The sequence below is a fragment of the Neolamprologus brichardi genome, chromosome 3 (genome assembly GCF_056152115.1).
Source record: "Neolamprologus brichardi isolate AB-2024 chromosome 3, ASM5615211v1, whole genome shotgun sequence".
NCBI classification, from domain to species: Eukaryota; Metazoa; Chordata; class Actinopteri; order Cichliformes; family Cichlidae; genus Neolamprologus; species Neolamprologus brichardi.
Window position 1 is genome coordinate 5927603 of NC_142106.1, and position 18430 is coordinate 5946032.

Consider the following 18430-nt stretch of genomic DNA (forward strand, 5'->3'; position numbering starts at 1 on the left):
GTCTACACCGGCTCTCTCTTACCCTTTACCCTGTTGCTTGTCTTGTGTTTCTATGCTGTATTGATAGTCATGTGCTTTTTGTGCTGGCCTGGGTTTTTTTTCTGTTATCAAACTGTTCTCTCACGAGGGGCTCAGTCTGAGTGGAGTTTTTTTCTCTTCCTTTCACCTCATGTTATGTATTTTCGTTGTTTTTTTCCTATCAGCCTACCTCTCTGACATGTCTTCCCAATGTGTTGTTCGTGTAAGTTTGGTCAGAAGGTTCCTTTGTAAGTGCACATGCGCCATTGGAGTGCTGCCTGCTGTAACCCTAATTTCCTTCGGGATTAATAAAGTATTCTGATTCTGATTCTGAAAGTGGCAGGTCTCAGACGACATCACCGGCCATCTGCTACGGTGCTGTGCTAAACAGTTAGCAGGTGTTTTCACTTTGATTTTCAACAAGTCCCTGTTTAAGTCTGTGGTCCCCACATACTTCAAGAGATCCACCATCATCCTTATGCACAAGAACAACAAGCCCTCATGCCTGAATGACTACCGGTGAGTTGCACTGACCTCAGTGGTTATGAAGGTGTTCAAGAGGCTGTTGAAGAATATCATCTTCTCCACCATCGCAAACACCACAGATTGCCTCCAGTTTCCTTACCCTCCCAACAGAACCACAGAGTATGCCATTGCCCATGTCCTGCACACCCCCTTCAGTCACATGGACAAGAAACAGGGTAACTATGTGAGATTGCTGTTTGTTGATTACAGTTCAGCGTTCAACACAATAGTGCCCGGCAGACTGTTCACAAAGCTGAAGTATCTAGGCCTCAGCAGTCACCTGTGTGTATGGGTGTTGGACTTCCTCACTGGCAGAACTCAGGTGGTGAGGGTGGGTAGGTGCAGTGAAATACACTTTATTTTCTGATCTTCATAATGTGATGTGTTTCACAGCTGCTGGCAGGTAAATGTCTGAACTCTGGCATGAAACACACCCTTATTTTTGGGTGATGCAACACCTTTGTAAAAGGAAGGTGAATGAAGCTCCGCCCCTCATGTCACTCACCTAAGAGAAACGAGAAAACAGGTTGTTCAACTTCCTGGGTAAAGAGAGACACAGAGACGATCAGACTGAGCTCAGACCAAACTAGCAGCTTCCTCTGAGTGAGTCCAGCTACAGGAGAGAAAAGTGGAAAACTCCAACACTGCTGCTTCAAGCTGCTGACGCTCCACACACTGAATGTGAGTTTGAGCAAAAACACGACTCAAAGGAAGTTTCAGTGAAGGTGGTAGAGGAGGGAGGGGAGCCAGGACTGACTGTACTTCCTGTCTGCTGTTTTCAGCTTCACTCACAGACTCAATGGCTTCCAGATCAGAGGAGGATCTCTGCTGTCCGGTCTGTCAGGAGGTCTTCAGAGATCCTGTTCTTCTGTCATGTAGCCACAGCTTCTGTAAAGACTGTCTGAAGAGATGGTGGAGAAAAAAAAGGGAACGTGAGTGTCCAGTTTGTAAGAAAATATCAGTTTATGATCCACCTTTAAACCGAGCTTTAAAGAACCTGTGTGAGTCGTTCTTACAGGAGAGAGATCAGAGAGCTTCAGAGGCTCTCTGCAGTCTGCACTCTGAGAAACTCAAACTCTTCTGTCTGGACCATCAGCAGCCAGTGTGTGTCGTCTGCAGAGACTCAGAAAAACACACCAATCACAGATTCAGACCCATCGATGAAGCTGCACAACAACACAAGAAGGAACTTCAGGAAACTCTGGAGCTCTTAAAGTGGAAGTTAAAGGTTTGTGAAGAAGTTCAAGTGAAGTTTGATCAAACAGCAGAACACATTAAGGTCCAGGCCCGACACACAGAGAGGCAGATTAAGGAGCAGTTTAAGAAGCTTCACCAGTTTCTAGCAGAGGAAGAGGAGGCCAGGCTGGCTGCACTGAGAGAGGAAGAGGAGCAGAAGAGTGGGATGATGAAGGAGAAGATGGAGGCTCTGAGCAGAGAGATAGCAGCTCTTTCAGACACAGTCAGAGCCACAGAGGAGGAGCTGAGAGCTGAAGACGTCTCATTCCTGCACAACTACAAGGCTGCAGTGGAAAGAGTCCAGCGCTGCCCCCTGCTGGATGATCCACAGCTGCCCTCAGGAGCTCTGATAGACCAGGCCAAACACCTGGGCAACCTGACCTTCAACATCTGGAACAACATGAAGGACATGGTCTCCTACACTCCTCTCATCCTGGACCCAAACACTGCTCATCCAAAACTCATCCTGTCTGAAGATCTGACCAGTGTGAGACTAGGAGTAGGAGAGAAGCAGCTTCCTGATAATCCAGAGAGGATTGAACATCCCATCTTTGTCCTGGGCTCTGAGGGCTTTAACTCAGGGACTCACAGCTGGGATGTTGAAGTTGGAGACAGTGGATTGTGGGAACTGGGTGTCTTAGCAGAATCTACCCAGAGAAAGGGACTGATAAGGTCTGGAACATGGAACATCGGTTTCAATTTAGGCAAATACTCAGCATGTTCACCATCAGCTAAATCTTCTTTCTCAGTCCAGAAGAAGCTCCAGAGGATCAGAGTGAATCTGGACTGGAACAGAGGAAAGCTGTCGTTCTCTGATCCTGATACTAACACACACATACACACCTTCACACACACTTTCACTCACAGGATGTTTCCATATATTTTGGCATGGAATAAACTGAAGGTGTGTCCGTTGAAGGTGTCAGTGTCAGTGCAGCAGATGAGTTGAGGATGATGATATTTCTAATGTTGTTTCCTGTCAGTGAATTGAAGCTGTTAAACTGCAGCTGTCCTCCTGCTGCCTCGTTGTTCATCATGAAATGTTGACAGTTTTAACTTATTAATATAAGGACAACAACGATATGTTCCTCCCACCATCCAAAGACATGTAGTTAGTGGGGATAGGTTAATTGGTTAATCCAAATTGCCCATAGGTGTGAATGCAGGAGTGAATATGAGCGAGAATGGTTGTCTGTCCCTGTGTGTTGACCCTGTGACAGACTGGCGACCTTTCCTGGGTGTACCCCGCCTCTCGCTCTATGACAGCTGCTCCAGCGCCCCCCGCAACCTGAAAAGGATAAGCGGAAGCAAATGGATGGATTCCACATACAATCCTGTAAATTTTAATCAACATGAACACTGAAAAAGTTGCACTGAGTAAAACATTAGTTTTATTTTGTTCACTAACATCACAATACTACTGTAATGCAGGATTGCTACATGTCAATATGCTATCTTTGTTGTTAAAAAATATTTAAAAATAAAAATGAAAACTAATCTTGCTGTAAGGCAGTTGTTGCAGGGCCTGTGTCAAAATTAAAGGTGTGAATTTTAAAGGCAAGGCATGTATTTACTAATAATGATCCCATCCTGTATTTGGTGCAGCTCACATTATAGTCAGCTATGCATGGTCATTGTTACACATATCTTTTCTGGTATTTGTAAATGTTGATCTACCTAAAAATCACAAGCTTAAATACTGTAATCATTATTCATTATCAGGGTCAAATCTATCAACTAAAACATTTTGCACTTTGATTGATTGAATCTTTATTTTGAACATGTTAAAAAAGTACAACAACATAGAATTAAAAGAGACAAATAAACAAATCAAAACAAAAAGAAAAGGAGCAACCACAACTACAAATAACTTTCATGTTCAAAAAGGAGCAGGAAGAAGCATAAGCTTATTTAATCCCACCCCTTTTCCACTATCTAGTAATCTATAGACTACAGAAATTCCTCCTTGCAATTACATTATATGTCATGTGTATTTTTTTTTATTTTTATTATTCTTCTTCTTTTTTTTTTACATATATATATATATATATATATATATATATATATATATATATATATATATATATATATACAGTACTATATATACACTAGTATATACTTTAATAATGAATTGTGCAATAATGGACGCATTAGTAAATTTAATTTATTTTTAATTGTTTTACTCATTTAGACATTACTAAAGTATTTCATTATTTGAATGCAAATATCAATTGATTGAATATGTAATGGAAAATGTATTTATAGTTTTTATACATTTATATTTCATAGTGAAATATAAAAAGTATAATAAATTATATTAATTATATTTTAATGACTGGGACATAGAGAGATTGAAATTTCATTACGTCCAAAGGAGGGTCAAAAAGCACAACCTCCAGTCTTATATGTGATTATAGTGTGCTATAATAGAGTTTCTTTGTGTGCTTTTACTAACAGTAACTTTATTCTTTGTTCTTAATCAAAAGAGATAAGGTAAGGTAGAAATAAGATAAAGGTGTGTGTGCGCATGTAAGGAAGTGCATGAATGAGAGCAGACATACACACTGATTTCTGAGTCTCTGACTTTTAAGTTGTACAATTTAGTAAAAATAAATTGTTTTGAGTAAATTGTGATTGACAAACACAGAGTTTTAAAGATATGAAAGTATTTGGTTTAAAAGGGATACTGCTAAACTGAATGAGTACACAAGAATGTACTAATGAAATTGAAGTAAAATAGCATAAAATGGATGACACATGAAGTGAAGCCTACTCATATGTGACTGAATGTTAATCTTAATGGAATTTTCTATATTAAGAATGAGACTGAAAAGAAGAAAATGCAATGGCATGATTTTTAAGTTTAAACTACTTTAAAATCACTACTCAGGGCCCCAGCTCTTATCAGAGAAGGCAAGGAAAAAACCTGGACTTTGATGCAGCCAGAACTGGGCAAGTCCCCTCACCCACATCAGCTCCATTCAAACTCTGCACTGCTTGCTGAGTAATACACATAGAATCAGAGATAAGACTTTTTTTAACAGAGTGTCATTTGGTGGTGTGAAGCAGGCAGGATTGAGGGCCCAAAATGCAGACTCATACGCAGGACTTAACTCGAAAACAGCTTCTTCTTTTTTTTTAGAAGGTGTAGGAAAACTATATAAACAGGTGGAACACACAGCCAGGGAATGAGGGAGACTGTGATTGAAGACAGAGGTAGATGCAAACATAAATACACACAAGGGCAAACGAGGGAATCATGGCTAAGAGGAGACACCTGGGAAGCACAGCTGGACACAATCTCACAAACGAGACAGGGGACATAAAAACTGAATATGATGCACACCAGGCAAGAGACTATAAAAGGGATAAAGGAAATACGGGGAAGACACAAACTGAGATAGGATCTGACACAACCCAGGGAACATAGAGAGCGAGGGATGTAAGAGGGCAAGCGAGCAGGACGAAAGAGCATGATGAGAGAGGGTGAGAGAGCAAGGGAGGAGGGAGGGCAAGGGGTGAGAGAGAGACAGACAGAGACATGACCGGGGAAACATTCAACAACACCCAGGCTACGTCCACACGTACACGGGTATTTTTGAAAACGGAGATTTTCCGTTTTCGTTTTAAAAAATAATCCTGCCCACACGGAAATGCAAAACTGAAGGAAAACGCTGCTAGGAACATGCCAAAGCAACAGGTGGCGCTATATTCATAACCGTATAGAAATGTTTGCCAATCAGAAGTCTAGAAGCCTCGGTGGGAAATAGCAAACAAAGATGGGGCATAGAAGCAGAACCGAGTCCTATGTGTGGAGGGACAGTAACTGTGTGTGTATATGTAAGCATTTAAACACTGCAGAGAGTACAATTAACAGTAACAGTATTGTGTCTAAGTCCCCATTGTAGAAATTCATTTCGCCAAAACAATGTTTCACAGTGTGACGTCAAAAAAGGTGCACACCTTTGACACTGCGTTTACTCAGTTTTCCTCGTCTACACATAAATGCAAAAAATGAGTTTTCGAAAATCTCCACCCTCGCAGGCGTTTTAAAAAATCTCAGTTTTCAGTGACCGAAAACGCCGTTTACGTGTGGACGAAAGGTGCAAACGCATAGAAAAATTTGCATTTTCAAAAATACCCGGGTACGTGTGGACGTAGCCCAAGAGACAAGACAGACTTCACAGGAAGGCACATGTAACAAACCCAGACAAACAGGAGACAGCGACGAGACCAAGACATGAACGGCATGCTCTACATTATCTGATCATAATGAACAAATAATGTAGACCGAACAAAGATCAGAAGTTTCCCGATTTCTAAACTGAAAATTGCCTGAGTTCTGTTGTACAGGTGTTGTTGCCTCTGCTGGGCCTGGAGCAAATTCTCCCGTGAGAGAGTGTGTGCAACTTTGCTCTCAGGTCCAGCCCATACTGAACTTCAGTTTTTGCAGTGCTCGGACCCTCCTCCCAGTTTTCCTTAATCAGGTCGAGCACCCCCCGCAGCTTTCTGCCGTACAACAGTTCAAAGGGAGAAAATCCCGTGGAGGCCTGGGGCACCTCCCGCACTGCGAACAACAGAGGGTCTAACCAGCGATCCCAATTGCGTTCATCCTCGTGAATGAACTTACAGATCATGGACTTCAGGATTTTTATTCAGCCGCTCCACCAACCCATCGGTCTGAGGTGGTAGATGCTGGTCCGAACAGCTTTAATGCCCAACAACCCGTACAGTTCCCTCAGTGTGCGAGACATGAACAATGTGCCCTGGTCGGTCAGTATTTCTTTCGGAATACCAACCCGGGAGACAACCTGAAACAGTGCCTGTGCCACACTTCTCGCGGAAATGGTGCGCAGTGGTATTGCTTCCGGGTATCGTGTCGCATAATCCACCAGGACTAATACGAAGAGATACCCGCGTGCACTCCGGTGAAATGGCCCGATGAGGTCCATACCGATACGGTCAAACGGGACCTCCATGAGGGGTAATGGGCACAAAGGCGCCTTCGGGATGGCCGGCTGGCTAACCAGCTGACACTCCAGACACAACGAGCATCGGCGGCGCACGTCCAGATGCCAGGCCAATAGAATCGGGCCATTATCCGCTCCAGAGTTTTTTCGCATCACCATGTGTCTGGCCATGGGCTTTGAATGAGTTTACACCTAAACATGATATACTATGTTTTGACTGAGAGATTTCTGAAAAAAAATAAAACGTACAGCTTTGCTATCACTTCCAACATAAATAAATACAGAAAACTAAATAGCATTGATGTTTGTAGGGTTACTGAAGCTGATATATAATAATGTGCTACGTGATTGCTAGCTACACAGGTATAACACAGTGAAGCTGGAGGATGAATGCTAACTTTTTTCCACTCGATAAAAGTTAATGGGAGGTTTTCCGATGGTTAGGGACAAATGCAATCGCATGGCAGGATGCTGTAAACGGACCAAACTTCAGTCAGGAGAACAATATGAAGTTAGTCATTAATATACTGCAACAACATGGGAATAGAGCAGCCGTGTGAGAATTCAACATTAATGAAGCAATGGTACGGAAGTGGAAGAAGCAAGAAGCAAGAAGAATGAGTTGAGTAAAGTTTGACTTATTGTATCTGACTCTTTTGTTTCGCTTAATGCACTTTATAATCCAGTGCGCCTTATGTATAAATACAGACCCATTCATCCACAGTGTGCCTTATAATCTCGTAGCCCTTATGGCCCAAAAAATATGGTAATCTTCATAATTAATAGAAAATTATCAGGTCAGCGCATTCACAAACTTAGGTTCCCCCATTCCCCAATACCCCATTAGCCTTTTATGGCTGAGGGGAAAAAAACTTTTTGCATTTCAAATCAAAATTTATTTCTATAGCACATTTTGAGAACAACAGTGTTGACCAAAGTGCTTCACAATCAGCCAAAAAAGAAAATAAAAAATTAAATACAAAACATTAGTAAACAAACAGACCAACAAGTACGGAAGTACGAATATCAACAGGAAGGTTATTCCAGAGTCTAGGTGCTGCAGTTGCAAAGGCATGATCACCTCTGAAATTCAGCCGAGACCTTGGATGAACTAAGAACATCTGACTAGAAGATTTTAGTGCTCATTTAAACATTGTGGAAAAACATATTTAACTTATCCTATTACATCTCCAAATTGCATATAAAGCTGTGTTGAAATCTTGTGCTTTTTGTGTCAAAAAAACAAAACAAAAGAACCCAACATATTATACTGTGTCATTATTTATTTAACAAAAAAATAAGGTAAAATGCAGTTTGAAAAATGAAGTACATAGTTATTTTTTCCATGGTAATTCAATCCCACAAGGGAAATTTTTGTGTTGCAGCAGAACGATCAAGACTAAGAATAGCGGTCTACAATACTTAACAAATAAACGACACAGTTAAAGCAAAAAAGCACTAAAAGTCGTGGGTAATGCCTTATAGAGAGTGCAGGAATTTATATATTTACAATAGTAATAATAAAAAAGTGAAGATAGCCACAAACACACTCCCACCACATACTCCCATTGCCCGACTTAGGCCAGGAGCCATCCGGCCTAGCCTACTCAGCCCCCTCCCTCACTCACGAGTTTGAGAGGAAATTAGAAAGTGCTTGGGCAATAATATAGATATATTACAAAAATTGGTCTATTAAAGGTATAAGGGTACAAAATATGGGTCTATTATGGATATGTTACAATCCATAATAGACAATATGAAGGTGATGAATATGCTACAACTATAAGTATGCACAGGCTGTAGTGTGCATACTTGTGTTTTATGCTCAGCTAAACAATAGGGTCATAAATGCACTGTCATGCCAGGTCTTGCTTCAAAGCAGAGGGGGATGGGTGTGCAATTTGGACACATAAGTTAGTGAATGCGATAACTTGAGATAAGGCAATGCAAAAAGAAAAATGCTGCAAAAACAAAAATGCTGCAAAAGCACACTAGACACAACGGAAATGTTTCTGGGGAGACAATAACCCAACAGACCAGTTGCACGAACCAAAACATGTATGCATGGTTGTATCCCAATTCAGGGGCTGTGTCCCAATTCAGGGTCTGCACGCTTGAAGTACGCGCACTACGCGCACTACGCGTACTACGTACGGTGCGTACTACGTACGGTGTGTACTATAAGTACGAGAAGTGCGGAAGTGAGAGGCTTGTGAAATGGGACGGTCTAGCCTTCGTCGCACTGTTCAGTTTGCCTAGCAACCATGATACTAACCGCGAGAAACATCACATACAGTGTTGTGTGACAGAAATGAAGGAGAAAAATGTTTTGTTGGTCATTCATTTTTGTCATGACATCACTTTGATTAGTTGAGTATCTGAGGCTGAGACCACAGGACTGTAAAACATGATAGTTGGGCTTCATTTCTGTACTGAACAGTCATTTAAGATTAGCTAGTAAATAACAATTAGCTAATGTTGTTCATGAGACTAAAATCTAACAGAGGCAGCAATATAACATTGCTAACATTAGCAGTGCAGTGAATCCTGCTTGTGCCGTGATATTCAGGACTGCAAACCGAGCAGCATCACTGACTTTCAGCTTGTTGTGTTTGTGGATATATGACTAACTTTAATTATCCACAAAATCATCAGACTCTCTGTAAGATTAAGGTCGACTATCGAACCGCGTATAAAGTAAAGGCTTTACAACAAAGTAAACGCTGAAAGTACAAACATCACTAATATCACATAATTTGCCGGCATGTGGCCAACAGTAATGTTTTAATGTTCTTCATTATTAAACATTTGCACATAAATAAGTGACATCATATTCAGTACTTACTTTTAAAAGTTTACTCTTTGGCCGCTCTGCTTCCACTTCTTTGAAGTGTCTCCCAGTCCCAGTGCACTTGTTAGCATGTTTTGGTTCGTGCAACTGGTCCGTCGGGTTATTGTCTCCCCAGAAACATTTCCGTTCTGTCTTGTGTGCTTTTGCAGCGTTTTTGTTTTTGCAGCGTTTTTGTTTTTGCAGCGTTTTTGTTTTTGCGGGTGTTTTACTTTTTGCAGCATTTTTCTTTTTGCAGCATTTTTTTTTTTGCAAGTGTTTTTCTTTTTGCAAGTGTTTTTCTTTTTGCAGCATTTTTCTTTTTGCAGCATTTTTCTTTTTGTAGCATTTTTCATTTTGCAAGTATTTTCTGAAGTTGCAGTCCGTTTGGTCTCTCAGGGCCACCGTAACTTCCTGCTACAGCAGGTGGAACCAGGACCACATTAAGACCTAATCACCTGCTCTCTCTGTCACACACACACACACACACATTTGCTGTAACACAAAAAGAGAGAGAGTATTTAAATGTAAAGCCTGAACATTAGCCACTCTGTCTTCGGTGTGTGTTAGGAGGGTAAAAGTCCAGCTGGCTTATTTTCCTACCTGGAATCCATGGTAACGTTGTCATAAAAGCACGTCAATAATTAATAAGGACTTTTGCGTGTTCGTGCTTTCAAAGTTTTCCTCACAAACACACACACACACACTCTCTCTCTCTCTCTCTGTTATTACAGTGTGTGTGTGTGTCTGCTCCTGTCTAGCTGTCTTGTGAGAGCCAACAGTCACACACACCGGTCCTCACAAATTTGAAGGCCTTTTTGAGGCTCAAAATGTGGTTTTAGTGTCAGGGTTACAATTAGGTTATGGTTAGGTTTAGGGTAAGGGTTAGGGTTAGGCATTCATTTTTAATGGTTAGGGTTAGGGTGGGGCTAGGGAAAGCATTACGTCCATGTCCTCACTAAGATAGCTGAACGGGCTTGCGTGTGTGTGTGTGCGTGTGTGTGTGTGTGTGTGTGTGTGTGTGTGTAGGGAGGGAGGGCGCAGAGCAGACTTTGCCCTGCCTGCAGGAAACTGTCACTCAGTCGCCACACCAACAACAACGCTGCGACCAGCCGAGGAACTTCACACCAGCCAGTGAGTACAAACTGGGAAAACTGGAAGAAAAGATTCACAGCTGGGGGCGAGAGGGGGACCACATTTAATGCCTTTGTCACTATGTTCAATCTGAGCTTGCAGGTCCAGCTCAGAGGTCAGTCATGTGACTGAAGGCCTCACCTGTGACATCATAGCAGGGCCAGTGTTTATATATGAGGTGAAAACACTAACACACTTCTGTATGAGAATATTATGGGGGAAAGTTGAGGGGAAAGTTTTCATGGTCAGTGTGATCGCTTCTAGCTACTACTACTTACTCAGCTGTGTGAACCTGAGTTCACCTGATGACTTAATGGCAGTCGTTCCAGGAAGTATCCAGAGCCGCTCGTTTGATCTCACATTTCCCACTGCAGTATTTTAAAGTATTTAATTTACTTTGTTTTAGAACGAAAATAATTGATTGTATATAGAAGACTGATTTCTGGACTGCATCCATAGACTGAGGAGCATCACACGGACACAGACAGACACCTGGTTATTAGTTCTGAGTCCAAGTAGAATCCAAGAATTTCATTCACAGACTTCTTGAATGGTCTGTTAGTACAATTAACTGCACAGCAGACATAGGTTCAGGTAATCAAATAAAAACGACATTGTCCAACTGCAGGTCTTTGATGTAGCCACTGTTGAAGTGCATTCAACCTGCAATCTTCTTAATGTCCTATAGGGGGCGATATCTGGGGTCTGATTGTATGGAAGTCTATGAGAAAATGAGCCTATTACGCAACTTATCTCTCACCTCAGTAAATACTTTCCTAATGAGTTTATGGTCTCAGTCTCCACTTCCAGGTCTTATCAAATACAACATGGTGTTCAGTTTGTAACTTATGGACCCATTGGAGGATTGAGTAGGGAAGGATTTAGAGCACGGATAGGAGCATGCAGTGTAGGAAAGAGCCGTTATTTTAAGAAGAGAGGTGACTATTGGTGAGCAGCAGTATAGCTTCATGCTGAGAAGGAGCACTACAGATGAGGAAGTCAGGAGTGGTAGGTAGTAGGTGGAGGTATGCCCTGGAGATGAGAGAAATAAAAGTCATTAGAAACAAGACAAAGGCGGCAGAAGGAAAAGAGGAAGACCTCAGAGGAGGTTTATGGATGTAGTAAAGGAAGGCTGTTAGTCAGGTAGGCAGATCCGCCATGGTGATCCCTAAAGGGAGCAACCAGAAAAAGAAGAAGAAGAAGAGTGTCTCCCATTGGTTTCTAAAAAGTCTGTGGCACTAAAATCAGGCAGCTTGGAATCTCGCCTAGAAGTCTTTGCACATCAAGCACATCAAGCCATTCTTCAACAGTTTTTGTGGAGTGTTGCAGCCCACTGACCTGATCTAAGTGCATGGTGAATGCCCCAAGCTGAACCCCTGTATCTGTTGCTGGTTGGGGGCTGGGATAATCCCAGTCCAAAGAAACATAGTTGAGACAGCTTTGGAGGCAAGGTGTAGTCAGACTCAGAAATCTGTGTGGCGTTTCTGTGTCCTGGTGGTCTGTGGGAGTTTCTGTCAGGTCATCAAGCCTTAACTTGTGTGACCTGTGGATTATGATGGTATGACATCTACACGGGCACCTGTGGATTCGGTTTGTGAGATTGCTGACACACGTTTGCCATCAGGATGGCCCTCTCCAGTGCTCGCTCTATTACTTTCATTCTTCTCAGTAATCTCTTCAGTCAAGAGAATTTGGACTTCATAACGAAGACTTGGCAGCACGATTTGGAATTTAATCATCTGACTGAGCTCTGTCCAAAATAGTGCTCCTTTGTTGGTGGTGGACTCGCCGTCATCTTTAAGAACTGCATTATTTGTTAGTCTGTGTTCTTTGGACATATCTATATCAAAAACACCTTGTTGTGGATAGGCGTAGCTTTGGGTCACGTGGTGTCGGTAATAGTAATAGTGATTGCTATATCACCTGTTCACAGCCCGAGGGAATTTTTGTGAATGAGTGGGTGATGGGGGAAGTCGACTTTTGCTGACCGCTCAAGCTTAGAATGTTTATTTTGATCACTGTTTTTCTACGGATTTTAAGGATTTGATAAATAAAGAAGTTTTTAATCTGGAACTTTGACTTACGTTTTGAACAGCGGGCGCGTCAACATTATTCCCCTATTCAGCTGCTCGGCGACTCAAAGGCTTGACAGTCGCCAATACACCTCTTGTAGCTTAATGCTGCCCTCATCCCTGTACAGCATGAAAGCCACATCTTTATACATTGAACGTTAAATTTCTGGATGTTTGGACATTGGTTGTGCTTAGCCCCTAACCCATTCCACTATTGAGCCCTACACACAGACATACAAATCTTATTTAAAAATCTTTTAAAAATCTTATTCCCATTCAGATTGTAGCCTCCATCTCTCTGGTTGAAACGATTTTGAATATTGATTGGTAATAGAATATTTCTAGCTCTAAACATTATCTGTGCTATATAGAGATTGAAAATGTGACGTCATTCAAGGGTAAAACCGCAAAGAATTCTGGGAATTCGTGGCAAGCGGTACTAGCACACGCAGGCTTTCAATTGAAATCAGTTACACAGCGATAAAAAGAAACACAAAAAATGGCAAGAAGCTGTTGTATTATTAACTGCAATAGCCGGTCGCATGTCAGCCACGGGAAGCCGACGGGTAAAGAGATTGGTTGTTATCAGATTACGTCGTTGAAGAGAAATTGTTCGAGCCATGTTTCTGAAGTAACAAAGAGGCGATGGCCTGGATTGCAGCCATTCAAAGACCAAATATAACGTCCCAGAACACTCCAGCTCACAGGTTAGTTTGCTCCAAGCATTTCCACAAAGGTCAGTCTTCTGTTGTAGTTAATACGTCATTTTTCATAACATAATTGGTGATATAGGTTACAAGCAAGTCTGGCGCTGAACAGAAATTGTGGCTATGCTCCTGTGTTTATTGTGCATAAATAGTGAATTGTCCTGACACAATATTGCGTTTCGCTTCTGTTATTACCATGGTACATTGACAAAAACACATACTTTTATTCACAGGGTAAAACAGGTTTTTTGTATCACTAATTGCCCAGTACGATTACAGCGTACAGTATTATTGTCACTGCTACATTTCTGTAATGCGAACCAGAAATTATTTCCACTGCTAATTAATTACCGTTGAGCTCAAAGGTCCTATTAATAAACGGTTAACGAATGTGTATTTATGAAGACGATTTGTGAGACTGGTAAACTGATGATACGTACGATGGTCTTTCATTCTACACGGTGCATTTCAAGGTCCTGCACCCATCCGTCGGTAAACTGTACCTGGGCTTGTTGCAGTGACCTGAAGTTACTAAACTTCATGAGTGTATGCACTCACTCCAAGAACCGTATGATTATAAATATGAGCGTGGTGAAAGTTGGGCAGCACGCTAACGTATTTTGTCCACTCTGTGTGCTCGTAAGGGTCTAACCCTTTCACTCCTTTGATTTTTTCCTCGTATCTTTTCTTTGACTTTTCATCAAGTCTGTCTTTGTACGGACCAGCATTGTTCTCCTTCGTTTTGTACATAACCTTTTTTGGGGGGCAAAGAAAAACCAAGAAGGTATTGAAACCGGAGAATGAACGTTTTGCGGTGCTGCAAATGCTTGCATTTGATGTGGTACTTGGATTGTTTTGCCACGAGTTCCCGGCATGCAATGCGCGAAAGTCACGTGGTCTGTCAATCTCTATTGTAATTAACCAAGTCATGGAGTTTTTAAGACTTTGACTGTAAAAATAAGAAATTTGTATGATGAAGATACCCAACTCAGTGTATTATACAAAATGCACTTTTGTAATATAAAAAGAGAATTTAGTGTATTTTTACAATGATTTCCCCATAGCTCAACATAATAAAGCAAATATGAAAGAATTAAAGAACAAAACAGTATACAGAGACAATTATAATCTAGAACCTGTTTATTATTCTGTTGTCCTCCTGGACATTTTCTTAATCTTCCATTTTAAGGTTGGACATAGTTTTAATTTAATTGTAAATTGATGAAGCAGGTTGTTCCCCTGCACCTCAAATTATGAATATTATGGAGTCATATCATTTTGTGAGGCATGTTACTGAGTCTATTTTCGGTAGGACACCATAGATCTGGTTTTCTCACATGGGCTTGTCTGTGTGAACCCTTCCCATCACAAAACATAGTTCTGTCTGTTTTGTCTGTGTCTGTCTTTTAATATGGAGCTTACCCTTCGTAAACAGTTATTCAGTCAGCATATTATCATCTAGCATGCCACTGAACTTTATTGGATCTGTTTAATGTTAAGTTAGAGTCAGTATTAGATGCAGAAATGTTTGTTAGAGATTTTAATGAACAGACAGGCATTCAAAGAGTCATTTCTTTTGGATAAATGAAGCTCGTCTGCAGTTAGATGGTCCAAACCACCGAATGAAAAGTGCACAGGCTTCATGTGAAGGAATAAGAAAAGGGAGTCCGCATATTTTATCAGTATTTTATTGTTCAGTAAAAGAAATCTTAATGTCCTTTTAATAAAAATAAGCAGACAAGTATCTTCTGCTTTTTCATACTTACACGTGTTCTTTAACAGGTATTCTCTAACATTTCTTACTTTTATTATTAAAAATAAATTGTATTTATTTAGTAAATAAAGTAAAATAAAATGTTTGCAAAAATGCTGCGCCTCCATCTGCTCATTCTGTTACTGATTTTTCTTGTTTTTTAAATCTGGATTGTTTTCAAAACCCTGTTGAGTATCACTGATCTGACAGGCAAAATGAAACTTTCATCGAGCCCTGCAGGTGTGCTTCCCACATCACTGTACTAAATGATTTTAATTCAAAACCCAAGAAACAACCTCACCTGGACTCATCCTCACCTGAACATTGTGGATTGGTATCCAGGCCGTCGTTTCTTGTCAAAGATTTGAGAAAAGCCAGGTTCTATCAGAGCTTCCTGTTAAAAGGGAGTTTCTTACTCAGTGTCCCACTGTGTTATTGTTGTGGTCTTTACCTTACAATATAAAGCACCTTGAGGTGATGTTACATAAACAAAATTCAATTAAATTGAAAAGCTATCTGCGAGATGTTGTTTATAAGTAAATGTATATACTGAAACTTCACTAAAGCTTGTCTCACTGCAGGTGTTCATCATGAATTCTTCAGCACCACCTCCTCCATCATCATCATCATCACCGGCATCAACATCTACCTCAATCAGAGCTGGGAAACAAACCCAGCTGAACTCCTCTTCATCCTCTCCCCCTCCTCCTCCTTTTACTCTGTCTCTCAGAAGTCCTGAGCTGCAAGCAGAGTTTCTAAGAGGTAACCTTTTTCCAAGGTTCAATTTTGCGTTGATGGATAACTGAACAGAACCTGAAACAGGGCCCTGAGGGGCCCGGGTGGTCCTGGGTCTCTGTATCAAACTACCACAGAAGAATTGCAAAACCCCAAATCTCAAGCACAAACAGCCACAAATGTCTTCTTATCTTTGTCTTTCCAGAGTGTCGGAACAAATTTAAGACTCACAGTGACGACAGTGAATCCAGCGGGGTTTCCTCCACCACCTCCCCTGTGGCCTCCCCCTCCAGCCTCACTCCTTCCTCCTCCCCCTCCAGTTCTTCATCCACCTCGCCGTCCCCTGGCTTCAAGGACAGACAAGGTGAGCCGGCTGGAAGTACTGTCCTAACCTATGTGAAGTGACTAGCTCGCCCTGGTGGAGAGGACCCATTAACAGAAAACATATCTCTGAGAGACTTTGGCGAGCTGTTACTGGTTTACTGTGCTGATGTAAAACAAACAGGCTCCACTCTTGGGTGTGGCATTTTGTGTTTTAGAGATTTCGTTGGACCCATATGAAAACTAAAATTATTGTCTTTGTTCAGCTCGTCTGTCACTGTCCAGCCCCGAGCTCCTTTCTGAACTGAAGGAATCCAAAAACCGCTCCCTCCGACACGTCCCCGCGCAAAAGGGAATGACCACCGTTTTCTCAGGGCGAGGAAGAGGATTAAGACAGGTGAGCAGAAACAAAGTTTCCCCATCTGGCTCTTCAGCTTTCCTTCTTTTCATTAAGACTACAAACTCTGCTTATTAAAACCTTACAACACAGCAGCCATGATGTAAAGATTCAGAAACATTTTAAAGCCTTCATTTATTTTATAACATTCATAAACAATGTGTGAAACGATGACACTGAGAAATTTTGTTTATGTTTAAAAAAATATCTGATCACCTGTATTACTTTGAAAGGCAAATCTTTCCACTGATGTATTTCAGTTGCTCCATGTAGTCCTATTTTGATTTCATAGAATTTGAGATGCTTCTAGTGGCTGACAGTTCTGGACAGGCCAGTTTAACAGCTTTACTCATTACTAGAATTTGATTTAGCATCGTCTTGCTGGAGTAAGAAAGGTGTCATCTGGATGGCGGCACATGTTACCTGTAAACCTGCAGATATGGTTCAGCACTGGGGCCATCCAAAGAGTGACTTCCTAAAGGAACCAGAGATGTGTCGGTTTTCTGAGACAAAGTTAAATTGGAAGGATACATTTAAAGGAATTAAATGATCGGAATTAAATTCTTTAATTTTTCTTTTCAGGCGTCTGACTCCACTACACCCACCAAACCAGCCAATCCGAGGGTTTCTCGCTGACTTTATGAGCAACGTGTCAACCAGACTATGAACTCTAATTCTCCGTATTAATTATGTAAATACAGTGTCACAAGCTAAATGTTATGAATGCTGAAAGTGTAAAAACTCATCACCCCTCACCAGTTCCTGAACCCTGTAGAAGACCCTGAAATAAAGTACAGAACAAGGCTCTGCAGATTTATATTTGTTCATCAATTAAAAATGTTCAGTTCATTTTTAGAGAAAGAAACAAATCATTAATTTAACCAAAAGTCTGGTCATGCAGGCTGGAGTGTGGACTTCAATCCATGACTTTGTTGTTGCTAGGGTATCTTGTCTCACCACGTAAGAGTTCTGAATACTAAAGCTCAAAGGTATAAGGAGTGAAAGCTGATATCCAAGAGGTAAATGTTGAATTGAATAATTAATAATAAATAATTACTTGTGTAGCTATTGCTGTGGATATAGCTCAGCTGTTAGCGTCTAAAGAGCAGTTCTTGAACTTTTTCTCTCTTGACCAGTTTTTTCCCAATACTGATTGGTAGATTCCACTTGCTGTCACATATATATGATCTTTAAAAGTTGTATTATTCATATTAGACATCAAGGTTTAAAATGCTGGGGTAAATGTACTGTGTGCAATCCTTTGAATCAAAATGCTGTCTTCAATTAAAATGTCCATTTCAAAGATTTCTTTTGCTGCTTCCGTGGACCAGAGGTCCACCAATCAGCACTGAGTGAACGTACGCTTTCAGGGGTTAGGATTTTAAGGTTTGATGTCTGTTAGACTCCACTGCATCTAACTGCAACCCCTGACTGACAGTTTTGCACCACTTTTAGTGAAATTTTCTTACCAACAATACGGCTCCTATGCAATCAATTGACACGATGTCCAAGAAATTTATTCTCCAGGTTTGTGAGTGAAATAGTTTTTTTCTTTTGGATGCTACTCAACAGAATGTGTCTGTGTGATGCAATTAGAAAAAAAATAATATAGTGGTGGCAAAAGCACTAAAATCAAGGCTTCAAAGCTATAGGTAACATCACCTTGGCTACACCTGTATTTAAATTCTTTATTTTGACTCCAGAGACAATATTCTTATTTACTTTTGCGAGTTAG

The 18430-nt window shown here is 41.0% G+C and overlaps 2 protein-coding genes across 2 annotated transcripts; both read left to right on the forward strand.

Annotated features, from left to right (window-relative positions):
* The first annotated feature begins 1117 nt into the window (after positions 1-1117).
* On the forward strand, positions 1118-2938 carry LOC148103257 (nuclear factor 7, brain-like). The gene is made up of 2 exons (XM_087839090.1): positions 1118-1224; positions 1326-2938. Exon 2 carries the CDS (start codon positions 1343-1345, stop codon positions 2726-2728), a length of 1386 nt encoding a protein of 461 aa, XP_087695216.1. The 5' UTR covers positions 1118-1224; positions 1326-1342; the 3' UTR covers positions 2729-2938.
* A 7658-nt stretch (positions 2939-10596) lies between these two features.
* Positions 10597-17497, forward strand: LOC118456063 (uncharacterized). Its single transcript, XM_087839092.1, has 5 exons — positions 10597-10710; positions 15824-16004; positions 16183-16341; positions 16565-16695; positions 17278-17497. Exons 2-5 carry the CDS (start codon positions 15833-15835, stop codon positions 17329-17331), a joined length of 516 nt encoding a protein of 171 aa, XP_087695218.1. The 5' UTR covers positions 10597-10710; positions 15824-15832; the 3' UTR covers positions 17332-17497.
* The last annotated feature ends 933 nt before the right edge of the window (positions 17498-18430 follow it).